Below are 18,586 nucleotides of genomic sequence, written 5' to 3'. Positions count from 1 at the left end.
AGGTAATACCTAACTAGAATAAAAACAGATTAAATCCCTGTCCCATATAGTGATTAAAACTAAAGACTTGTTGAACCATGTTTAGCTACCAAAATAGTTGCTATTTCCATCACTTAATTACTGCGTCAAGAAATAAAGAGCTTTCACATTTATGTATTATACATTCATATTAAAGAGTAAATTTTATATACTGAAACTAGGGTTACAAAAAACTTAAACTATGATAGAAATTCACTAAGTGCTATTCTTTGCATAGAAACGAGAGAAAATCGATGAATTCAGCGTCGGGAAAATATTGTACACCATAATTTTCATATTTGACAAATTCTATTATAGCACCATAATTGACATTTGACGATAAAACAAAATAAATAGCACTTTCCTATTGATCAACAAATCAACAAAATAAAATAATTTGGTTCATATATTTTATTTTTATTTTTGTGCATATATAAATAATTCACAATTGCGATTAAAATAAGCTCGAATTAACAATTAATACAGAATTAAAAATATTAAGTTGTAGTTAGGTATAAGTAGTTTTTGAAGACTGACACAGGGTCGTAGCTAGACTCAAGTTTAAGGTAGGGCAAAAGAACTTTTTGGGTAGGGCAAAAGTCATAATTAAGCGACTTCGAAAAAGCGAATCTATCTAATTTTCATAGGGCCTTTCATTTTAAGATTTTGGGTTAGCAATATTGCCCCTCAATGCCCCACCCCCTTAGCTACGGCCATGGACACGTTTGCATCTGGTTGGGTATTGCTACATAGTTTTAACGTGAATACTCAGCACATACTTTCGAAATTGTTGGAGGAGACTTTACAAGAACTGTACAACAGGGCCGTAGCTAAACCCAAGTTTAAGGTAGGGCATAAGAACTTTTTGGTAGGGCATAAGCCATAATTGAGTTCGAAAAAGCGAATCTAATTGTTTTAGAGCTTTTCATTTTAAGGTAGGACATTGCCCCTCCATGCCCTCGCCCCTATCTACGGCCATGCTGCACATATATTGCATTCCTTAAATATATATCCCAATCTGCTTTGCATGTGATTCCAATATCGGTTAATGACTATGAGAAATAGGTACTCCCTGTTTATCTGTACAATATTTTATGAAGATAAAAAAATATTTAAAATAACCTCTTTCAGTCTATGGTTTATAAGAGACGAGAATTAACGCAATTATTTAAATAAACTATGATAATTTACACGAATTGTCTCGACGTTTCAAACGAGTATAAGATGGTCGCGAATGGACTATTGTAAGCTCTGTCATATTCACTTACAAAACATGCAACGTGAAAGTCTAAAACCTTTTTCGGTATCATTGTTTTTTTTTTTTTTTAAATAAATTTAAATATATTTAAATGTTCATAACAATTATCTCTGATAGATAGTCAGATGAATTTGTCGGCTGTTACTATATTTCGCCGAGCATATTAGAATATAAAGTGGTAGAAAGCGAACCTACCACCTTTACTCGGATTTATTTGTTACCGGTGTTTTTCACTGCAGAGGTTTAGTCGTAAATTTGAATAGAATTGAAATATTTTTAATGTACATAAAATATGTGCAGAATATTGACGGAAGTCTCATCAGCTTGGTCCTGGTAGTCCTAGCCAGAAACACTAGCGAACAAGGGACACGTGTTCGCTAGCATTTAATAAATTTAACAATTGTTCAAACTACTGGTCTACTTTGAAAATATTAAAAAAAAACGCTCTATATAAGCAACTCATTTGAACCACTTGTAATAAAAAAAACTTTATTGGGAATATTTGTTTATAGGGGAAAAAAGAGTATAAAAATATTTTACCGTCTGGAAAATATCTTTACTTATTTCTTTTACTAAATAAGCTGAGTGGAATAAATAAAATATAAAGAATGTTGCTTATAGAGAGATCGCTTATATAGAGCGTTCACTGTACTTCCATAATTATATACTGTATTACTATATAATTAAAAATAGTGTTTCACAAAAAAAAAAAAAACAATTTTGATAATAACAAATCCAGTTATTATGGTTTAAAAATTAACTTACAAAACCGATTTTAATAAAATTTCTACGGGACCAATCTGTAATTATATCCTTTCAGATAAAAAAAAATTCCAAATCGGTTTACAACTGACGGATTTATGAGGTACCAAACATAAAAAAAAAATACCATCAAATTGAGAACAGATAAAAGAACCTATTTCTTTTTTAAGTCGTTTTGAAATACCATAAAAAACACATCCAAAATACATTATAATAATAAGAAATATAATAGTTAATAATCAATATCATAGCCAGTTTTCTGTAAATGAAATATAAGTAATAAATTAGCTAATACTTCATACTATTAACAGGAGGTGTAACTTAGAACGTTTGGGGTGATCAGAGCAATGAAATACAGATGGCGCTTTGTGTAAAAAAAAAAAAAAAAAAAAAAAAACTTTATCATTTGGATTAAAAAATATGTTACATAATTATATATTAATCGTTAAACGTTCCCGTGTCGGTTGATTTAATAATAAATTTAACTCACTGGTTATTTATCAACTGATCTGTACGGAATGCGCCATAGTTTTTTACAATAACCGATTACCACTCCGTCTACCCAACGTTTGTAAAGTGTGTTTATACAAAGACAATATTACACTATTTAAGTACATAAATTAAGAGAAACAGCAACATAATACTGGGCGCACAATATTAAATAATGTTGTATACTTATATATTAGCCACTTATATACTAAAATATTTATGTATATTTATATACTAGTAGGCACTTTATGGATTTCGGATTCGTTTCGTACATGCATAGTCTCTTAGTCATAAAGAGTGAAACCTTCTAAATTTAAAACTCTTTTGTCACTTTCTCTCCAATTAGAAATTTAGCACAAAAGAAAGAGACAAACAGTTCAATAGCTCAAATAATTAGAGGTTTGACATATTTCGTCATAGTGGTAGAATACTGACGGATCTGATAAATATTACATATAAAGATCCGTCGGTATTCTACGACTGTGACGATTTATGAATAAGGGGGAGAGTTTAACTACATATAGAGTTATATACAAACAAGTAGTATAGTGAACGATCTCTAATATATATATATATATATATATATATATATATATATATATATATATATATATATATATATATATATATATATATATATGAATATACGAAACGCACCCTGTATAATTAAAACAAAACAACTTCAAAGCGCGGCATCTCAAACTTACAGACAAATAAGGAACATGGCGCTATTAGGCCCGTAAAATTATCGTTGATTTATTATAATTCATTGTAAACAAAAAAAAAAAATAAAGCTCATACACAACAGGATAGTCTGTGGACATTTTTGTTTGTTATCTTCTTACAAAATTTTTACAGGATAGATATAGTTTGGATTCTTGCGATTCTGGACTACTGACATAATCCCTAAAAAAAACTTCATTTGGAAGTGGCCTAAAAATATGTGCAAATATGTGCACAAAAAAAAATTAAAAAAAAAAAAAAAAAAAAAAATATATATATATATATATATATATATATATATATATATATATATATATATATATATATATATATCGACTCGGCAAACGTAATTATTGCGGCATATATTAAAATTGCGATTAAAAAACAGGGGTTGATCATAAAAGCGTGAAAATTTGAATTTGTATGTATTTTACAATGCTAAATTATAATAAAATAAAAATAAAAAATTGTCAAAAAAATTAAAAAAAAAATATTTAGGGGTGGATTACCACCCGACAACCTGTATGCTTATTTGCCACTTTTGTGGTATAAACAAAAAGAGTGTTAGCCAACTATCCTATTGTGTAATACGCTTCAACGGTTATTTTTCATAACACAAAATTGTCTCCCCACTGAAACATCGTTTACATAGACCGTCGATACAATTATTCGATGCCAAAATGAACCTTAAGTACTTATTATTAAAAACGAAAATAAGTTACTTAATACATGTTCAAGAAATACTTTAAGCTTTTTTTTTTATTATTTTACATTAACATTTGTTATAGCAGTTTCATTCACGCTCGTTCGTGATATTAAAATAAAAACAATAGTAAAGCACTATTCATTCCCGAATCTTAGTTGTGGAATTAAAAATACATCGATTTCCTTTTTAATTAACCGACAGAAAATATTTAGATGAGGAATCAGTAATGGGGAATGGCAGCCCCATTGCTAACAATATACCCCGTCAGGTCGACCTTCACACGGTCCTATCTGGAAAACATCGTGGTTAACTCCTATTGAATTCATCACGATGTTCCAATTTATCTGACTTCACCCTCATCTGTCATAACCAACATTTCAATATTAATTATAAAAAAAAAGAAAAAAAAAACAGAATAAAAAAATACTTATTTCAAGTATTTCTGTATTGAAACCAGCAAACCTTCAATAATATCTCACATAGTTAATTATTCGAGTACCAAAACAGAGCCTGCGAGAGAGAGAGATCCAGTAAAAAGTATTTTATTTTTTAAAAAGCTCTGCTCTGTGCCTAGTACACATGCCCATACATCCATAATTCATAAATTTGATTCGCATTTATATATTAATAATTCCTATATAACATCACAAGCACTGTATAGCGTGATAAAATATATATTTAAAAAAAAAAAACTGCTATAACAACAACTTACAGACTTTAAAAGCTAAAAATTTCATTTATCAAGTCTTTTCATTGTAATGGACGTAGTCCTTATCAAGCACTCGTTATTTCTCAAAAGGCCAAATTCAGTTTCCTCGAGTAATGTTAACGTTAATTCTCTTACAACTACATTATAAATTCTAATTTATAATGAAACGCAACTAAAATAAATAATAATACAGTAACAATGTTTTGTTTATGTAAAAAAAAAATATTTATATATATATATTTTAGTCGATACATAGACGGTATATTATATATTTTAGTCTATGCTCTTCTCCCCATTAGAGTGAAAAAAAAAACTACATTTTTTTTTTACATAAACAAAACATAACAGTTTAATATCTTAATAAAAAGATTTCTTTGGATTAAATATTGCGGGAACCGAAAAAAAAAACATATAGGAAAAATATATTATTAATTTTACCAAATTTTAAGGCAATTATATAATTTTATTAATACATTTTTATTGAAATAATTTAATAAATAAGCCCATTTCGTGTTTTTCTTTTAGACCCAAATGTAGTGGGGTCTTAATTTAACGTACATTTTAATGTAGTTTTTCCTTAAATTTGGCAAATTAATTTTTAAACGTAAAAAGTCAACATTCTTTGGGTAAATATATATATATGTATAGTGTTCACACTGAACCATAGATAATTTTACAAATCTTTGAAATTTCTTTGGCAGTTTTTTTTTATTACTATAAAGTTCGTATACGCGTTGAACTGGCAACACTCACTTTTTATTATTTTAATGAGTTACAATATTTATCTCATATTTCAAATCGATTTTTTTTTATGCGATTCGTTTTCTAATTTAATTTCGTTTGTCCTAAAGTAATTTTTTTTTTTTAATTTTAAACATGTAAACTCATCAAAATGTGAAACGTGTACTGCATCGAGATAGTTTTCATTGGTGAAAGAAATCTATTATTTTACTTCGAAATAGTATTACACGTAATCTGTAATACTTATTAATGTTTTGCGTAATATTAAAAAAAAAGACATTTTCCAAAATGTCAAAAAGAAAAAAAAAACACCATTCAACATTTTCAATTGAAGAAAAAACTATACATTTAACATTTCATTTTTTAAAGTAACATTTTTTTTTTATTTACTACTTTTCTAGTTCATAAATAGGCACCCACAAGACGTTCAATAATGGACAATAAGATACTTAATGTATCAACTTATTCGTGTACGGACATATCTATTGCAGTGTTGCCATCCGTTTCCCCACTCTCCGGCAACTGTTCCCCGTTATTCGGCAAAACTAAGCTCTCGTCCTCACTGGACACGGAATTAGCGAAGCTAAGGAAATGTTTGCCGAAGTCCAGTTCTGTTTCGTACGGCGGCAGGTCTGTCTCGGCGCCGCTCCGCTCGGCGTTTTGGTTCTCAGCGCTTTGGTATGTGTACTCTTTTTGTTTCTTACTATTCTCGACGAATTGCTTCAGCTGTTGAGGCATTGGAAACGAGGACTTTATGTGGCACCTCTTCATCCAATTGCGGAGGGACTTCCTTGGTACTTTGTGGGTTTGCGCCGCTCTGAAACGTACGTTACATTTATACATTTGGAAATAGCACACACATATATCTCATAAATAAAAAGTTACAACCATTATATATCTATCTATATATATCCGTATATATATATATATATATATATATATATATATATATATATATATATATATATACAAACTTATCTGTTGTAAAGAAATTTTATTAGACTTACCTATAAATACTCCCTCCTTTTTTCACATCCATCAGGGCTGCCCACATAGCCTCGTTAGAATACCTTCTATTAGGATTAAATTTGCCCATCATGACTCTCTCCAAGTCCTTTCGTGACAACCCTGAGGAACTCACTTCTTTACCCTCTAAAAATTGGTCCAAATCAGATTTCAAAACAGTCTCTCCTATATCTACGTTTTTGTCCTTAAAAATAGGTGGTCTACCCCTTTTTCGGATTGCTGGCTTTTCCCAAATTTTCGGGAAAATATCTTTAGTGGCAACACCGTCTTTTGCTTTCGGTATCAACTCCACTTCGGACTTTTGGCTTTTTATCTCCGCTTTAGGCTTCCTTATCTGGTTCGCTTTCAAAAGTGACACTTCCAGTTCCCCATTCTGTTCTAGCCAGTTTTTATAGTAATCATTCTCAATTTTGTCCGAACTGTCGGCATTCTTTGACACATCGTCCAACGGGGCGTTTGTATTGAAGCCATATTTCGAAAACTCGTTCCGGATCTCCGTGGCGTTCATTTTCGACAACTTGTTAATGTAATCCGTATTCGCTTTTGCTAAATTCTGTAATTTTGTTTGGAAAAATAATTCGCTCTCCGGCTTCACTCTGATGAAGGGGACGCGGCGCCCTGAAAAAAAAAAGACAATAGAAATTAGTTTGCTCTCTCAAACCCACCGCGAACCATGAATGTAACGCTAAACAGAAAAGAAAATAATCAAGAACCGAAGACAAATGTCTGTAAGATAGTCCTGTAAACAGGACGACAAAATAAAAAAAAACACCGTACATTCATGGTTCTACGAATTTAACTATTAAAATATCCAATTGCAAAATATTATAATAATAAAATGGCCTACCTTACAGACATTCGTTTTTAATATTCTACAATGTCCATTCACAATATGATCTTCGCTACACTCACACAATCGAATAATACACGGATAGATAAGAACGCGCGCGGCAAATCCGATTTAAAGGCAAAAAAAAAAGATTTCTTAAAAAAAAAATAGCAAGTGACAAGACAGAAGTCACATTGCAAACAAACATTGAATTGTTTTTTTTTTTTTTAATAAAAATAAATAAAATAAAACTCTTAAAAAAAAGTCAATACTTATAAAAACTCACCGGAAGTCTGCCCTAAACTGCTGCCAGGTTTTGCCGGTTCCTCGTCCTAGAAAATGCATATCTATGGTCAATTTAATCCCATTGATACTATTATATTCTAAGATAGGATAGGATAGCCGTGTGGTCCCGGCATAGAATAGGCCACCCCTTCCTTTCCCGTGAGTGTCATAAGAGCTAAGGAGGGCGAGGGATGGGCAGCAGCGTCCCTCTTAAAACATCTCTAAAGCCTAACTGCGGTTGACAACCCACCTGCCAAGTGTGGCAATTACTGCCAAAACCTGGCAAAACCACCAAACGGGGAGGCTTATGTTTTGTAGTGAACAGTAATATGATGATGATGATGAAGTTAGGATTTTTTTTTATACAACTTAAAATGGCAAACAAGCTGACGGCCCACCTGATGGAAAGTGGTAACCGTAATGGTACTGCTCATGTGTATAGGCGACGGTTACCACTTTACATCAGGTGGGCCGTTAGCTTGATTGCCATTCTAAGTTGTATAAAAACAAAAACTTATACATATAGTTATGAATGGGTTATAAAATATAATGAAGCAAAATTTATACTAAAAAAAGACAAATTAAAACAAAACTCGTTATCAAACAGCGCGGCTCACCTCGTTGAACTCCATGTTGTCGTTGTCGAGCTCGCCGTAGTAAAGGCCGTCCTCCTCCACCGTTTCCTGCTTCACCTCGCTCCTCTCCTCCGACTTGCGTTTCTTGGGCCCGTTCGCCGTGCTGCTGTTCGCCGGTTTCTGCTGCTGGCTCGGTCCTGTGTATTATATGTACACATTATTGATACTATCAATGCTTTAGTGAGAGGGGGAAGGGATTGTTAGTAACGGAGACTAAAGGTCCTATTGTTAGCTATATACCCAACTAGGTTAGCCTCCCCGTGGTCCCCCCTGGAAACCACCGTGCTGAATTCCAAGTGTATTCACCAAGATGGACTGTCTTGTATTTTCGTTGTTACCTATCAACCCTCACTGGTGCCCCGCCAGTGTATACCGATAGCACAGGCGGGGTTACAATTCCATTATCACCCATAAAAAAAACTAGCCTTTTCATCCTCACCTATCATCCCTCACTGGTGCTCCGCCAGCGTACACCGTTTGCGCAGGCGCAGGGGTTACTAAGTTACTTAGGGTTAAGCGGAGATCAACTACAGTCATATTCTTTTTATGGCCATTCTATAAAAAAAAAAGTTTGTTTCTCGTATTCCATAATTTTTTTTATGCCACTTAAGTGACTAACAAGCATATGGCCCACCTGACGGTAAGCGGTTACCGTAGCCTATAAACACTTGCAATACAAGGCATTGCTGACCCTGAAGAAATCTCTTTACCCCTTTTTTGAAGAACCCCATAGACTCTTGGAAAAACATGACTAGGGAGCTCATTCCATAACCTCCATTTGTGGGAGGAAATTAATCCATAATATTTTTTTGTTTTAAAAATGGAACTGCAGTGAATACTGACCGTTGGTGGCGGCACTCTGTGCGTGCGCAACCAGCGCCTCGCTGGCCACCGTGTAGTCCTTGGTCTCAGGTTTGCCCGCCTCCGACGTGAACGCGGACGTGTCGCTCGAGCACAGCCCTGCAGGACAAATAAACCAGGAGAAACGGATCATTAGTAATGGAGTCTAACAGTCCAAAGTCGACCTCCATGTGGTTCAGTATATGCGATACCGTTAGCGCAGATGGAGATACCATTCCATTGTCATCTATTTAAAAAAAAATTCTAGTCCGGGGGGTAAGAGTTTGTAGTAATGTGGACTACCAGTCCCATTGCAGGCATATACCTGTAAACCATCGTGCTGAATTCCAGCTGAATTCATCACAAAAGGCTAAACTGCCTTTTCATTCTCAAATACGATCCCACATCGCCTACGCATACGGTATACGCTACGCTGAGGGGCTACCATTCCATTATTATGGATTGAAAAAAACACAGCCTAGTCCTCAGGAATGGCAACGCAGGAAGAATACTATAGGCGTCACAGTATATTCCATGGTGACGTTTGTAACGTAGTGACGGTTTTTTTGTAGCACAAAATAAATTCTATATAAAAAAAACAACACTGCCACGTACCTCTGATCTGCAAGGCTTCAGCGGACTTGAGCAGGCTGGGCAGCTCCTCCTGCGTTACGTTCACCTCGCCCTTGTACATGAAGTCCACCAGTGCTTGCATTTCACTGAATCTATAACAATGCACAAACGTTAATAAAGTACACTAATACAAATAAGAGGACATCTCCTATTACTAGCAATATACCCAACCAGGTCGGCCTCCTCGCGGTACCCCCTGGAAACTATCATGGTTAATTCCTGATGAATTCATCATGATGGGCTAACTGGCCTGTTTCCGTTCTCATTTATCACCCTTCACTGGTGCTCCGCTAGCGTATCCCGTTAGCACAGGCGGGGTTACCATACCATTTTCACCAATCAAAAAAAAAAGAACATCAGGGAGGAAAAGGAATTGTTAGTGATGGGGCCTAACTAAAACTGTATACTCTAATTTAAGGAAGAAAGAAGGACCTGATAGGTCTTGGAAGGAATGTCATTTCATTTTTTTTAATAAATGACTATTATGTTAGAGTAAAATTAGGGCTGGTATTAAATTTAATTATCCCCCCTCCCCCTTCTTTATAAATGAGATTTTATCACACCCCTCCCCCTTGCAGCCTCTTTTAAGCTCACAGAAGAATTCATTTCGCAACTACAGTTTACAATGGAATACCTCTGTTCATCCCCTGGTACATGGTTCCCTTTTACCACGCTCACAAGGAGAGACAAAGGTCTATTCTAGGCCTGAGTCCAGATGACATGTATAGATGCGGCCCTCACCTCATGTCCCTCATGAGCACGATGGGATGCTTGCAGGGGTTCTGCAGCAGCAGGCGCTCGAGGTACGCGGAGCAGGCGGACAGCACCAGCTTGTGGCAGCGCAGCTGGCGCGACTCGCACGCCAGCGTCACGTCCGCGAACTGCTCCGTCAGCAGCAGCCGCGGGAACACCGCCTGCCGCCCGCGCCGCACCGACACACGGACACACACACACACACACTTTAACACATCCAATATTTCACATCACCAGTGGAAAATTGTCCAAAAATTGTTTTTTTTTTATACAACTCAGAATGGCAGACAAGATGACGGCCCACTTGATGGAAAGCGGCAACCGTCCCCATAGACATGAACAGTAACATGAACTTCTGTCCATGGCCAAAACTGTGTATTCTGTTACGTCCTTAGTACTGTTCATGTCTATAGACGACAGTTACCACCTTCCATCAGGAGGGCCGTCAGCTGGTTCGTCATTCCAAGTTGCATAAAAAAAGAAAAATGCAGTAATTTAAATATTTTATTAAATCTATTTTATATTTTTCCAAAATTATTTTATAATAGACACGTAAAATATTTTTAGTTGCTCAAGCACATAATTGTTTAATTATATTTAGAAAAATAAAAATACCTGTAGGTTTGTATGATAAGAATTCCACCTCACGCAGAACTGCTGGGGTGGCAACGCCATCTTGTGTCAGTTTCGGGAACTCGGGCACATCAATCAATACAGTAAAAACATAATTATTTAAGTACTTATATTATCTTTGGCCAATATAATAGTCTATTTTAAAATTGCACAGAGTATAAAAGTCCACGAAAAAGTTCCATATATAAGTATCACAGATTTCTTTTAGTAAAAATATATTTTTAAGTACATACAATACTTTTTTTTTTATTATTATTATTATTAATAAGTAGAAACTATTTAGACTAGACTGTATATTTTTTAATACTGGGACTCACTAATAACCTTTATATTGTGTACCTGAAAAGAAAAAAAAAACAACAATTAGTGAATAATGTTAAGATATTAATACATTTAATCCAGAGTCATAGCTAGACCTATATTTAAGGTAGGGCAAAAGATCTTTGAATAAACAAATCTGTCTATATTTCTTGGCTCCTTTCATTTTAAAGTAGGGCATTGGGCCTTTTAAGGTAGGGTAATGCCCCTTAATCCCCCCCAGCTATGGACATCATTTAATCAATATATTATAAAATTGAGAAAAGTATGAGTTGTAAGAAAAATAGAAAAAAAAATATTTTATAATCAATTTAATATAAAATTATTTGCTTGGGCATTTATCCCACTCATGTTTTGTTGTTGCTAAACAACAGTACTTTCCACACAGTGTTTCAATTTTAGAAATGATGGGTGTCACAATGCATTCTGTTATGCCCATAGCGCTTTTTTTATACAACTTAGAATGGCAAACATGCTGACGGCCCACCTGATGGAAAGTGGTAACCGTCGCCTAGAGACATGAGCAGTACCATGGACGTAACAGAGTATACTGTTTTGCCCATGATACCCCCTATGTGTTGCCATTCCTAAGGACTAAGGTGTTATTCCTCTGTACCCTGTAAATTCACTCCATATCCCACCCTACAAACACAGCCATGCAAACACAGTTGAAACATGAATGTGACAGAGGTTGATGTCTATATGTGACAATGAACATTTTCCATCAACCGGCTGTTGTTTGCAATTCTAAAACATCTGTGTTAATAACTGTAGTGTTATTGTTATTACAATTTCAATACAAATAATTGTTATACAGACATAATTATAAATTAAAAAATTGATGGAAAACAACCATCCCCAAATTAGAACAACAAACATATGCTAGCAAGATTCTGTACATGGCTTGACCTAAATGAATTTAAATGCAGTTCATAAATAGGCATATTTGCCAAGATGCGAGTGGAATTTTGCAAAGACAGATCTGTAAGGACATTTAAGACTTTTTTTCTAAAGGGCCACTGTTCATTGTACAAATAAAATGAGAATCAAATATGTAACTTCATTATTATTATATTAGCTATCTACTGTCCACTGCTGAACATAGGCTTCTCAAAAGTGGGTTTTTGCCAGTAGTGGCCACCCTTGGCAAACGAATTGGCAACCGCGGTTAGGCTTAAGTGATGTTTTAAGAGGGACGCTGCTGTCACACCCCTCGACCATTAAGTTCCCTTAGTCGCCTTTTATAACATCTAGGAAAGGGTCGGGTCACCCATTCGATGCCGGGACCACACGGTGAAACGTATAACTTAATGACAATAATTAATATCGTGTTACAAAAAAAAAAACAATTATATTGACTTTAAACTACTTAAATGATTTTGATGTAAAAGTTCTATGGAATTAATGTGTAAATATATTCTTTTAAATAAAAGAATTTTACAAATTTGTTTATAACTGACAGAGTTATGAGGTATGAAATATAAAAAAAAAATTGTGGATCTCCTTTTTGATGTTGGTTAAAAACAATAACATGCACGAGAGATAAAGAATTACAACTGATCACACACAATTATAATTTTCTATATTTCAAATCTGATTTTTCAATTTCAAATGGAATATTTTGTATAAAAGAAATGGTAAACGTATAGGTATTTTTTCCTTTATTTATTAAAAATCGTAAATTCTGTGTAACGTCGTAGGATTGTACGGTTGACAGTTGACATACGCAATTTATTATGAAAAAGAACTGTATTGAGATTGAATCGTATTAAATCTAATAATCATAATACATGATTGATAACGATCTATAATAATTCGTATTTTCCCACGATCAAATATTTTGTTAAAACTGTAAGTTATGTTTTATATTTTTCTATAAATTTTAATTATCTGTATCTCTCACTAAGCTAATCTATAATGTGCAGATTATGTTGATTTTGTTAGAATAATTTCGTATTTATTGATACTTCTTAGATACAAAACCTTCGTAGTGCTTGTCTGACATAGTATGTTTTTTAATTATCAAATAAATGTACAATGAAGTAATAAAAATAAGTATTAGAATTGAATTGTTCTCTCACATTTTATTACATTTAATATACAAGTTTACATAGAATTTAATTTTAAATATATATTTTTTAATGTTATAAAATATTACCATACTAAAAAAATATTTCGATTTTTATGAACAATTATAATCGATTACTATTCGTAATAAAAAAGTTTTACTACTAACATCGCGATATAGAGTAGTTACATGTATATGACTCGTAATAACGTGTGACATTTGAAAGATAATAATAATACAAAATGCAAAGACAATGCAATTTGACCCGTAACATAACAAGACAAAGTTGATTTATTATCATTCTCGAACTGCTTGAGCGTGCCATAAATGTGTAATATGAACATCAGAATGGACCACACACTTAAAAGTAATGTTAAATATTTTTTTATTTAGTTTTTTTTTAATTAAAATGTTCATTTTAATGAGAACGAAGGGGGTACTTATTTAAATGATGACACATTATGAACTGACTTCAAAAATAAGGAGATTTTCAATTCGGTTGCATTTTCTTTATGTTTGTTATTTCATAACTCCGTTAGTTCTAAATCAACGATTTGGAAAATTCTTTTTATCTGAAAATTCTTTTTATCTGAAAGGATATACTTACAAATTGGTCTCATAGAATTTTTTCCAAACTCGTTGAATAGTTTATTTTTTAAATCAAAATAACTCGTTTTGTCATAATTGAAGTCGTTTTTTGTGGGACATAATTTTTAATTATTTTAAATGACTCGATAGCTATTATTTGATGGAGTCAAATATTATATAAAACACGAATATATCATAATTATATTATTCTAAGCAGTGATTAATCATCTAATATTCTAGTATTATTACATTATTTAACAAGTTTTTTTTTTTATGATAGAATCGACTTTATCCTAATTTCCATTAAAAGTGAAATTATAAATATCCATTATGTTTATTTATTTCAGAAATATATATTCACATTCCTGTTAATACACGTATTACGTACGAAATATAATTAGATAAGTTTCCCCCTAAGCGCGAATGAGATAGACGGAGTTCGGAAAATTCCCCCCACGACAAAAGTTACAACAAAAAGACGGTTGAACATAAAAATCAATACGAGGTAAGGGCAAGTGACCCCACGCTGTGCTTTCTCCGCGCTATATGAACAGTGTCATGTATCTACATACTCATCACTTTGTAATATAATGAAGTAGGTATTATAATTTTATTATATTAATTAATAATATATATTTGCATTATTGTTTTTGGAAACAATCATAATTACTTGAATAAAAATCAATGTATGTGTTCTGATGTAATTTATATTGCAAAATCTTATTCTTTATAAAAAAAAAAACTTGTATACACAACACAATATATATATATATTATTTTATCTGTTTATAGGGTTTCTTCTTTGTTTTTTTTTGTCATCTCTGTATATACTTACTTTATATGCGTGTGGTTCAATTTGGTCAATTAATTCCATAAACTTTATTGTGTATATTTCGGTACTCATCTATTTTTATATAAAGTTAAAAGAAATGTATTTTTTTTTTTTACTTTGTACCAAAGTAAAAAAAAAATCAGTGATATAAAGGATTAAAGTATTCTCTGGCTCTATTATTCTGGGAACCAGTACTTTATATTGCGTGTCCAGTCAAAATGTATAAAATTTTAGAAAAATAATAAATTTTATTCTCTTTAACCTTGACTCGCCAAAAACTAATATCTTTTATGACACATTCTGAAGATCTTCGTCCTTGTGAAGTTGTTCTGTTACAGTACTTGTACGCTAGGTCCGCATATTGTGTCTAAATGTATGTAATTATACCTCACGTGATGTGTTTCTGAAGTCTTATGCAATATATATAGAAACCAATGTTTCCTGGCTACTCTAATAGAATGTATACATTATTTTAACTTAATTTTTTTTAATAAATCACTTAGGCTGTTTTCCTTTAGATAATTAAGTAAAAAAAATAAATGTTCAAAGTAAGTAAAACTGTAATAATTATACATCACATGACTACCCAAAAATGGATATAATATTACCAGATTTCATGTATATATGTAAGTTTCTTTATTCCACCATATTTTCTAAATGCCTTATGAGATTTGAATTTATAAAGTATCCGTTTGAATCCCTACATCATGTCGAGTGACACTGGCTATATCTTTTTAAATAGTTCGTTTCTTGGTAGGGCATCCATGTTTTTTAATTTGTGGAGTAAAATATACTTGTTAAATGTTTAAAAATATCATCGTCACCAATAAGCATTGGCATATTAAGTATCAAACATGAGACATGATTTATAGAATTTCCCTCTAGACCTAAATAAAGCTTGACCAATCACGATAAATTATCTATAGATATATGTATGCAGTTACCAATCACGCATCGGCCAATAACAAATCGATAATCAGTTAATTTTCATTAATACTTCCCTGTAAAAAGGTTGCTTAATTAAGTATTTATAATATGGTAGAAAATAAAAATATATTCACGATAGTATTCTGTTTTGGGATAGTCACACATATTAATCATTTTTATTGGTAAGTACTCGACATGAACATAATATTTTCCAGAGTCCAGTAGTAACGAGAAACTATTTCGTCGATTATAGTCTTGAGTATATTTTTTTATTTTATAATTTGGAAAGGGTCTCCATTCAAATTACTATTTAAAACGAAGTAATGATTTGAAATATGAAATGTATTTTTCTTTCTCTAGGAACACTAGTTACATAGATTAAGGATAGTACATGCGATAAGTTCTAATTTCATGCTATCAATACACTTTATTTGATTTACTCAACATAGAACCTCAAGGTAAGATACCGTTTATACTCAGAATCATTACGATGTTTGCTGTGATTACAGTAAGACAATTTAAAATACATTTGAAGTAAAATTGACGTCATATAAATTTTACAACAAAAAAAAATCATTTTTATAGTAGATATTGCATACAATTATAATGCGGCCTGCTTAAATATATATTAAAGCAGGTCAACTACGCGAAGGATCAAGTAAAGGGATCCTAAAAATCGTCGTGGTTGATTTAAGATGAATTAGTTACAATGAGTCAAATGTCCTGGCTTCAGCCTTACTTATCATCGCTCACTGCATCCCTCCAGCATAAATTACTAACGTAGGTGGGGTTACTATTTCATTATCATCCATTTTCAAACTCTGATAGCCAAGTTTTTTCACTTTTACGTGTGTTTCTTCATCCTTAGGTTCATCCAGATTCCACATTTCCGGAATGTACGAACAATTCTAGCGGAACTTTTCTCATTTTTATACCGATTTATAGCGACTCTATCATTAACTCCGCAGATACTTCGCGATACCCATAATTCGATCGTGTTTTTTAAAGAAAATAATCCTAAATTACCTATATGGTTCGGATGAATCTAATCTTTTCTTGTAACGTTTCGTACTAATACATAACATCACTTTCCGAAGAGATTAGATATAAACTTGTGTGTGGTAACACAGAGAACAGTTTGGGTTTGAATTCTGAATAAGTATTATTTTTAAGATAAGGACAGAGGACTTATAAATAAAAAATATTATCCAAGTATTTTCTCATAAAATATTTTAAATATTACATACTTATTTAAAAATATAAAACAGTGTCTAAATATGACGGTATGAATCGTAATGTTTTATAATACAAATTACATTAGTAATCTAAAAAGGCATTAGAGAAAATTCTAGAAAATCATATCTGGGTAGCCTATTACTTAAGCCAAAGTTGTCAGAGTTAGCAGTAAAAATATAAGTATTGAAAATAATTTTCAATATAGTTCCGAATCTCAGTAAACTCAATATATGGAAATAACCTCTAACATTAGCTCAGAATATTGAATGAATTTAATTTAGATTTAAAATTACAATTTTTACTGCCATACATAAAAATAGCCTCAAATTTTCTGGTGTAAAATACTTTGTTTAAGTACATTTTCAAGAGCCGTAAACTTATATAGATTTCATTAAGGCAATAAAAATAAAATTAGACAAAACTTTTCACTCTTTAAACGGACAAGATATTGCACTCTCATAAAATAAATCCATTCGAAAACAGAAAGGGAGTGCAGTATCTGTGAGATAAGTAAAAAAAGCGCCCCCCGACTGGAGGGACTGTCGGGGCAACGGCCATCGACCCTAGGGGCGCGCCCGAAATAGACCGCGCGGGGGTCCTGTACCCTGTGTTTATATTTGGCACGAACATTTTGAGGCCATCGATGTACTCGTAGATGCTTCTGAGAATTTGTTCGCCTAATTCTATCGGATGGAATGTTTTATATTATATTGAATATTCATGTTTGGCGTTCTTTTGTTTGTGATTTTTAAATTAAACACAAATTATCGCTTACTTATATTATCTTTAATATAAAACAATAAATAATAATAATAACTATAAAATCTAAATCTGGTATAAGGAAAATTAAAATAACAAATACCTATTGATTTGTAAAACAAAAAAAAAATAATGAAGTCAATTTTTAGCTACCTTTGCGATAAAAAAATTTCCTCCATCTAATTTAATTAGCGAAGCATTTTAGGTATAATATATATTCTTTATGTCTTTTGTCTTTTTCCTTCTACAATTTTAGTCAGCATTTAGGTTTACGTTTTTAATTTTTTTTTATTTTGGAAACGTTTATTCATGAAAGATAAAACTCTTATATTTTTCTAGGAAAAAGTTTTCTTTATAAGTAGTTAATCGTAATAAGCAATCTGTCTGCGAACTCTTAGAGTTCGCTGGCCTTTTTGTAGATTGCTAGATTATTTACAGGGTGGAAAAACTGTATGTTATTCAAAACAACTTTGTTTTTCAGTAAAAAAAATTAATTAATAAATGTCACATCAAGAATGGGATCTGAACTGGATTTCGATTTTCATTTAGCTCAGGATTTTGTGACATTTTTTTGCAACAGATCGCACTGACTGTATTTATTTACTACTTAAAGTAAATAAGAAGGCATGTACTGCTGCTTTACATTGAAAATATAAAAGAGCATGGTACATATAAAGTGGAATCACTTTTCCGAACAATGCAGTTTCATAAGGTAGTTTGTTAACCGTAAAATGGACCCTAATTGCAAGGTAATAATAAGATTTGCGATCTTATTGCAAAACCACTACAGCAGAGACTTAGCTACAGCGAAATAGTAAG

At 32.4% G+C, this 18,586-nt stretch overlaps 1 protein-coding gene across 6 annotated transcripts in view; it reads right to left on the bottom strand.

The window, feature by feature from the left end:
- LOC113514440 (protein bric-a-brac 2-like) overlaps positions 1–18,586 on the bottom strand; it is a 46,086-nt gene that overhangs the window by 24,549 nt on the left and 2,951 nt on the right. For 3 of the 6 annotated variants that reach the window (XM_052892794.1, XM_052892793.1, XM_052892795.1), the window contains exons 2-9: positions 11,023–11,379; positions 10,396–10,568; positions 9,637–9,746; positions 9,025–9,141; positions 8,164–8,318; positions 7,548–7,593; positions 6,414–7,050; positions 3,576–6,223 (exon numbers count right to left, since the gene is read on the bottom strand). In XM_052892794.1, the coding sequence (XP_052748754.1) occupies positions 5,869–6,223; positions 6,414–7,050; positions 7,548–7,593; positions 8,164–8,318; positions 9,025–9,141; positions 9,637–9,746; positions 10,396–10,568; positions 11,023–11,082 (1,653 nt within the window). In that variant the 5' untranslated portion in view covers positions 11,083–11,379 and the 3' untranslated portion in view covers positions 3,576–5,868. Of the gene's footprint in view, positions 1–3,575; positions 6,224–6,413; positions 7,051–7,547; positions 7,594–8,163; positions 8,319–9,024; positions 9,142–9,636; positions 9,747–10,395; positions 10,569–11,022; positions 11,380–18,586 lie in introns of those variants that run through there. The other 3 variants (XM_052892796.1, XM_052892797.1, XM_052892798.1) reach the window with 1 other exon arrangement.

Source organism: Galleria mellonella, unplaced genomic scaffold (genome assembly GCF_026898425.1).
Source record: "Galleria mellonella isolate WM207_F2 unplaced genomic scaffold, CSIRO_AGI_GalMel_v1 utg1650, whole genome shotgun sequence".
Taxonomy (NCBI): Eukaryota; Metazoa; Arthropoda; class Insecta; order Lepidoptera; family Pyralidae; genus Galleria; species Galleria mellonella.
Note: the sequence above shows the minus strand (reverse complement) of the source record. Positions and strands in the feature narration are given on the sequence as shown.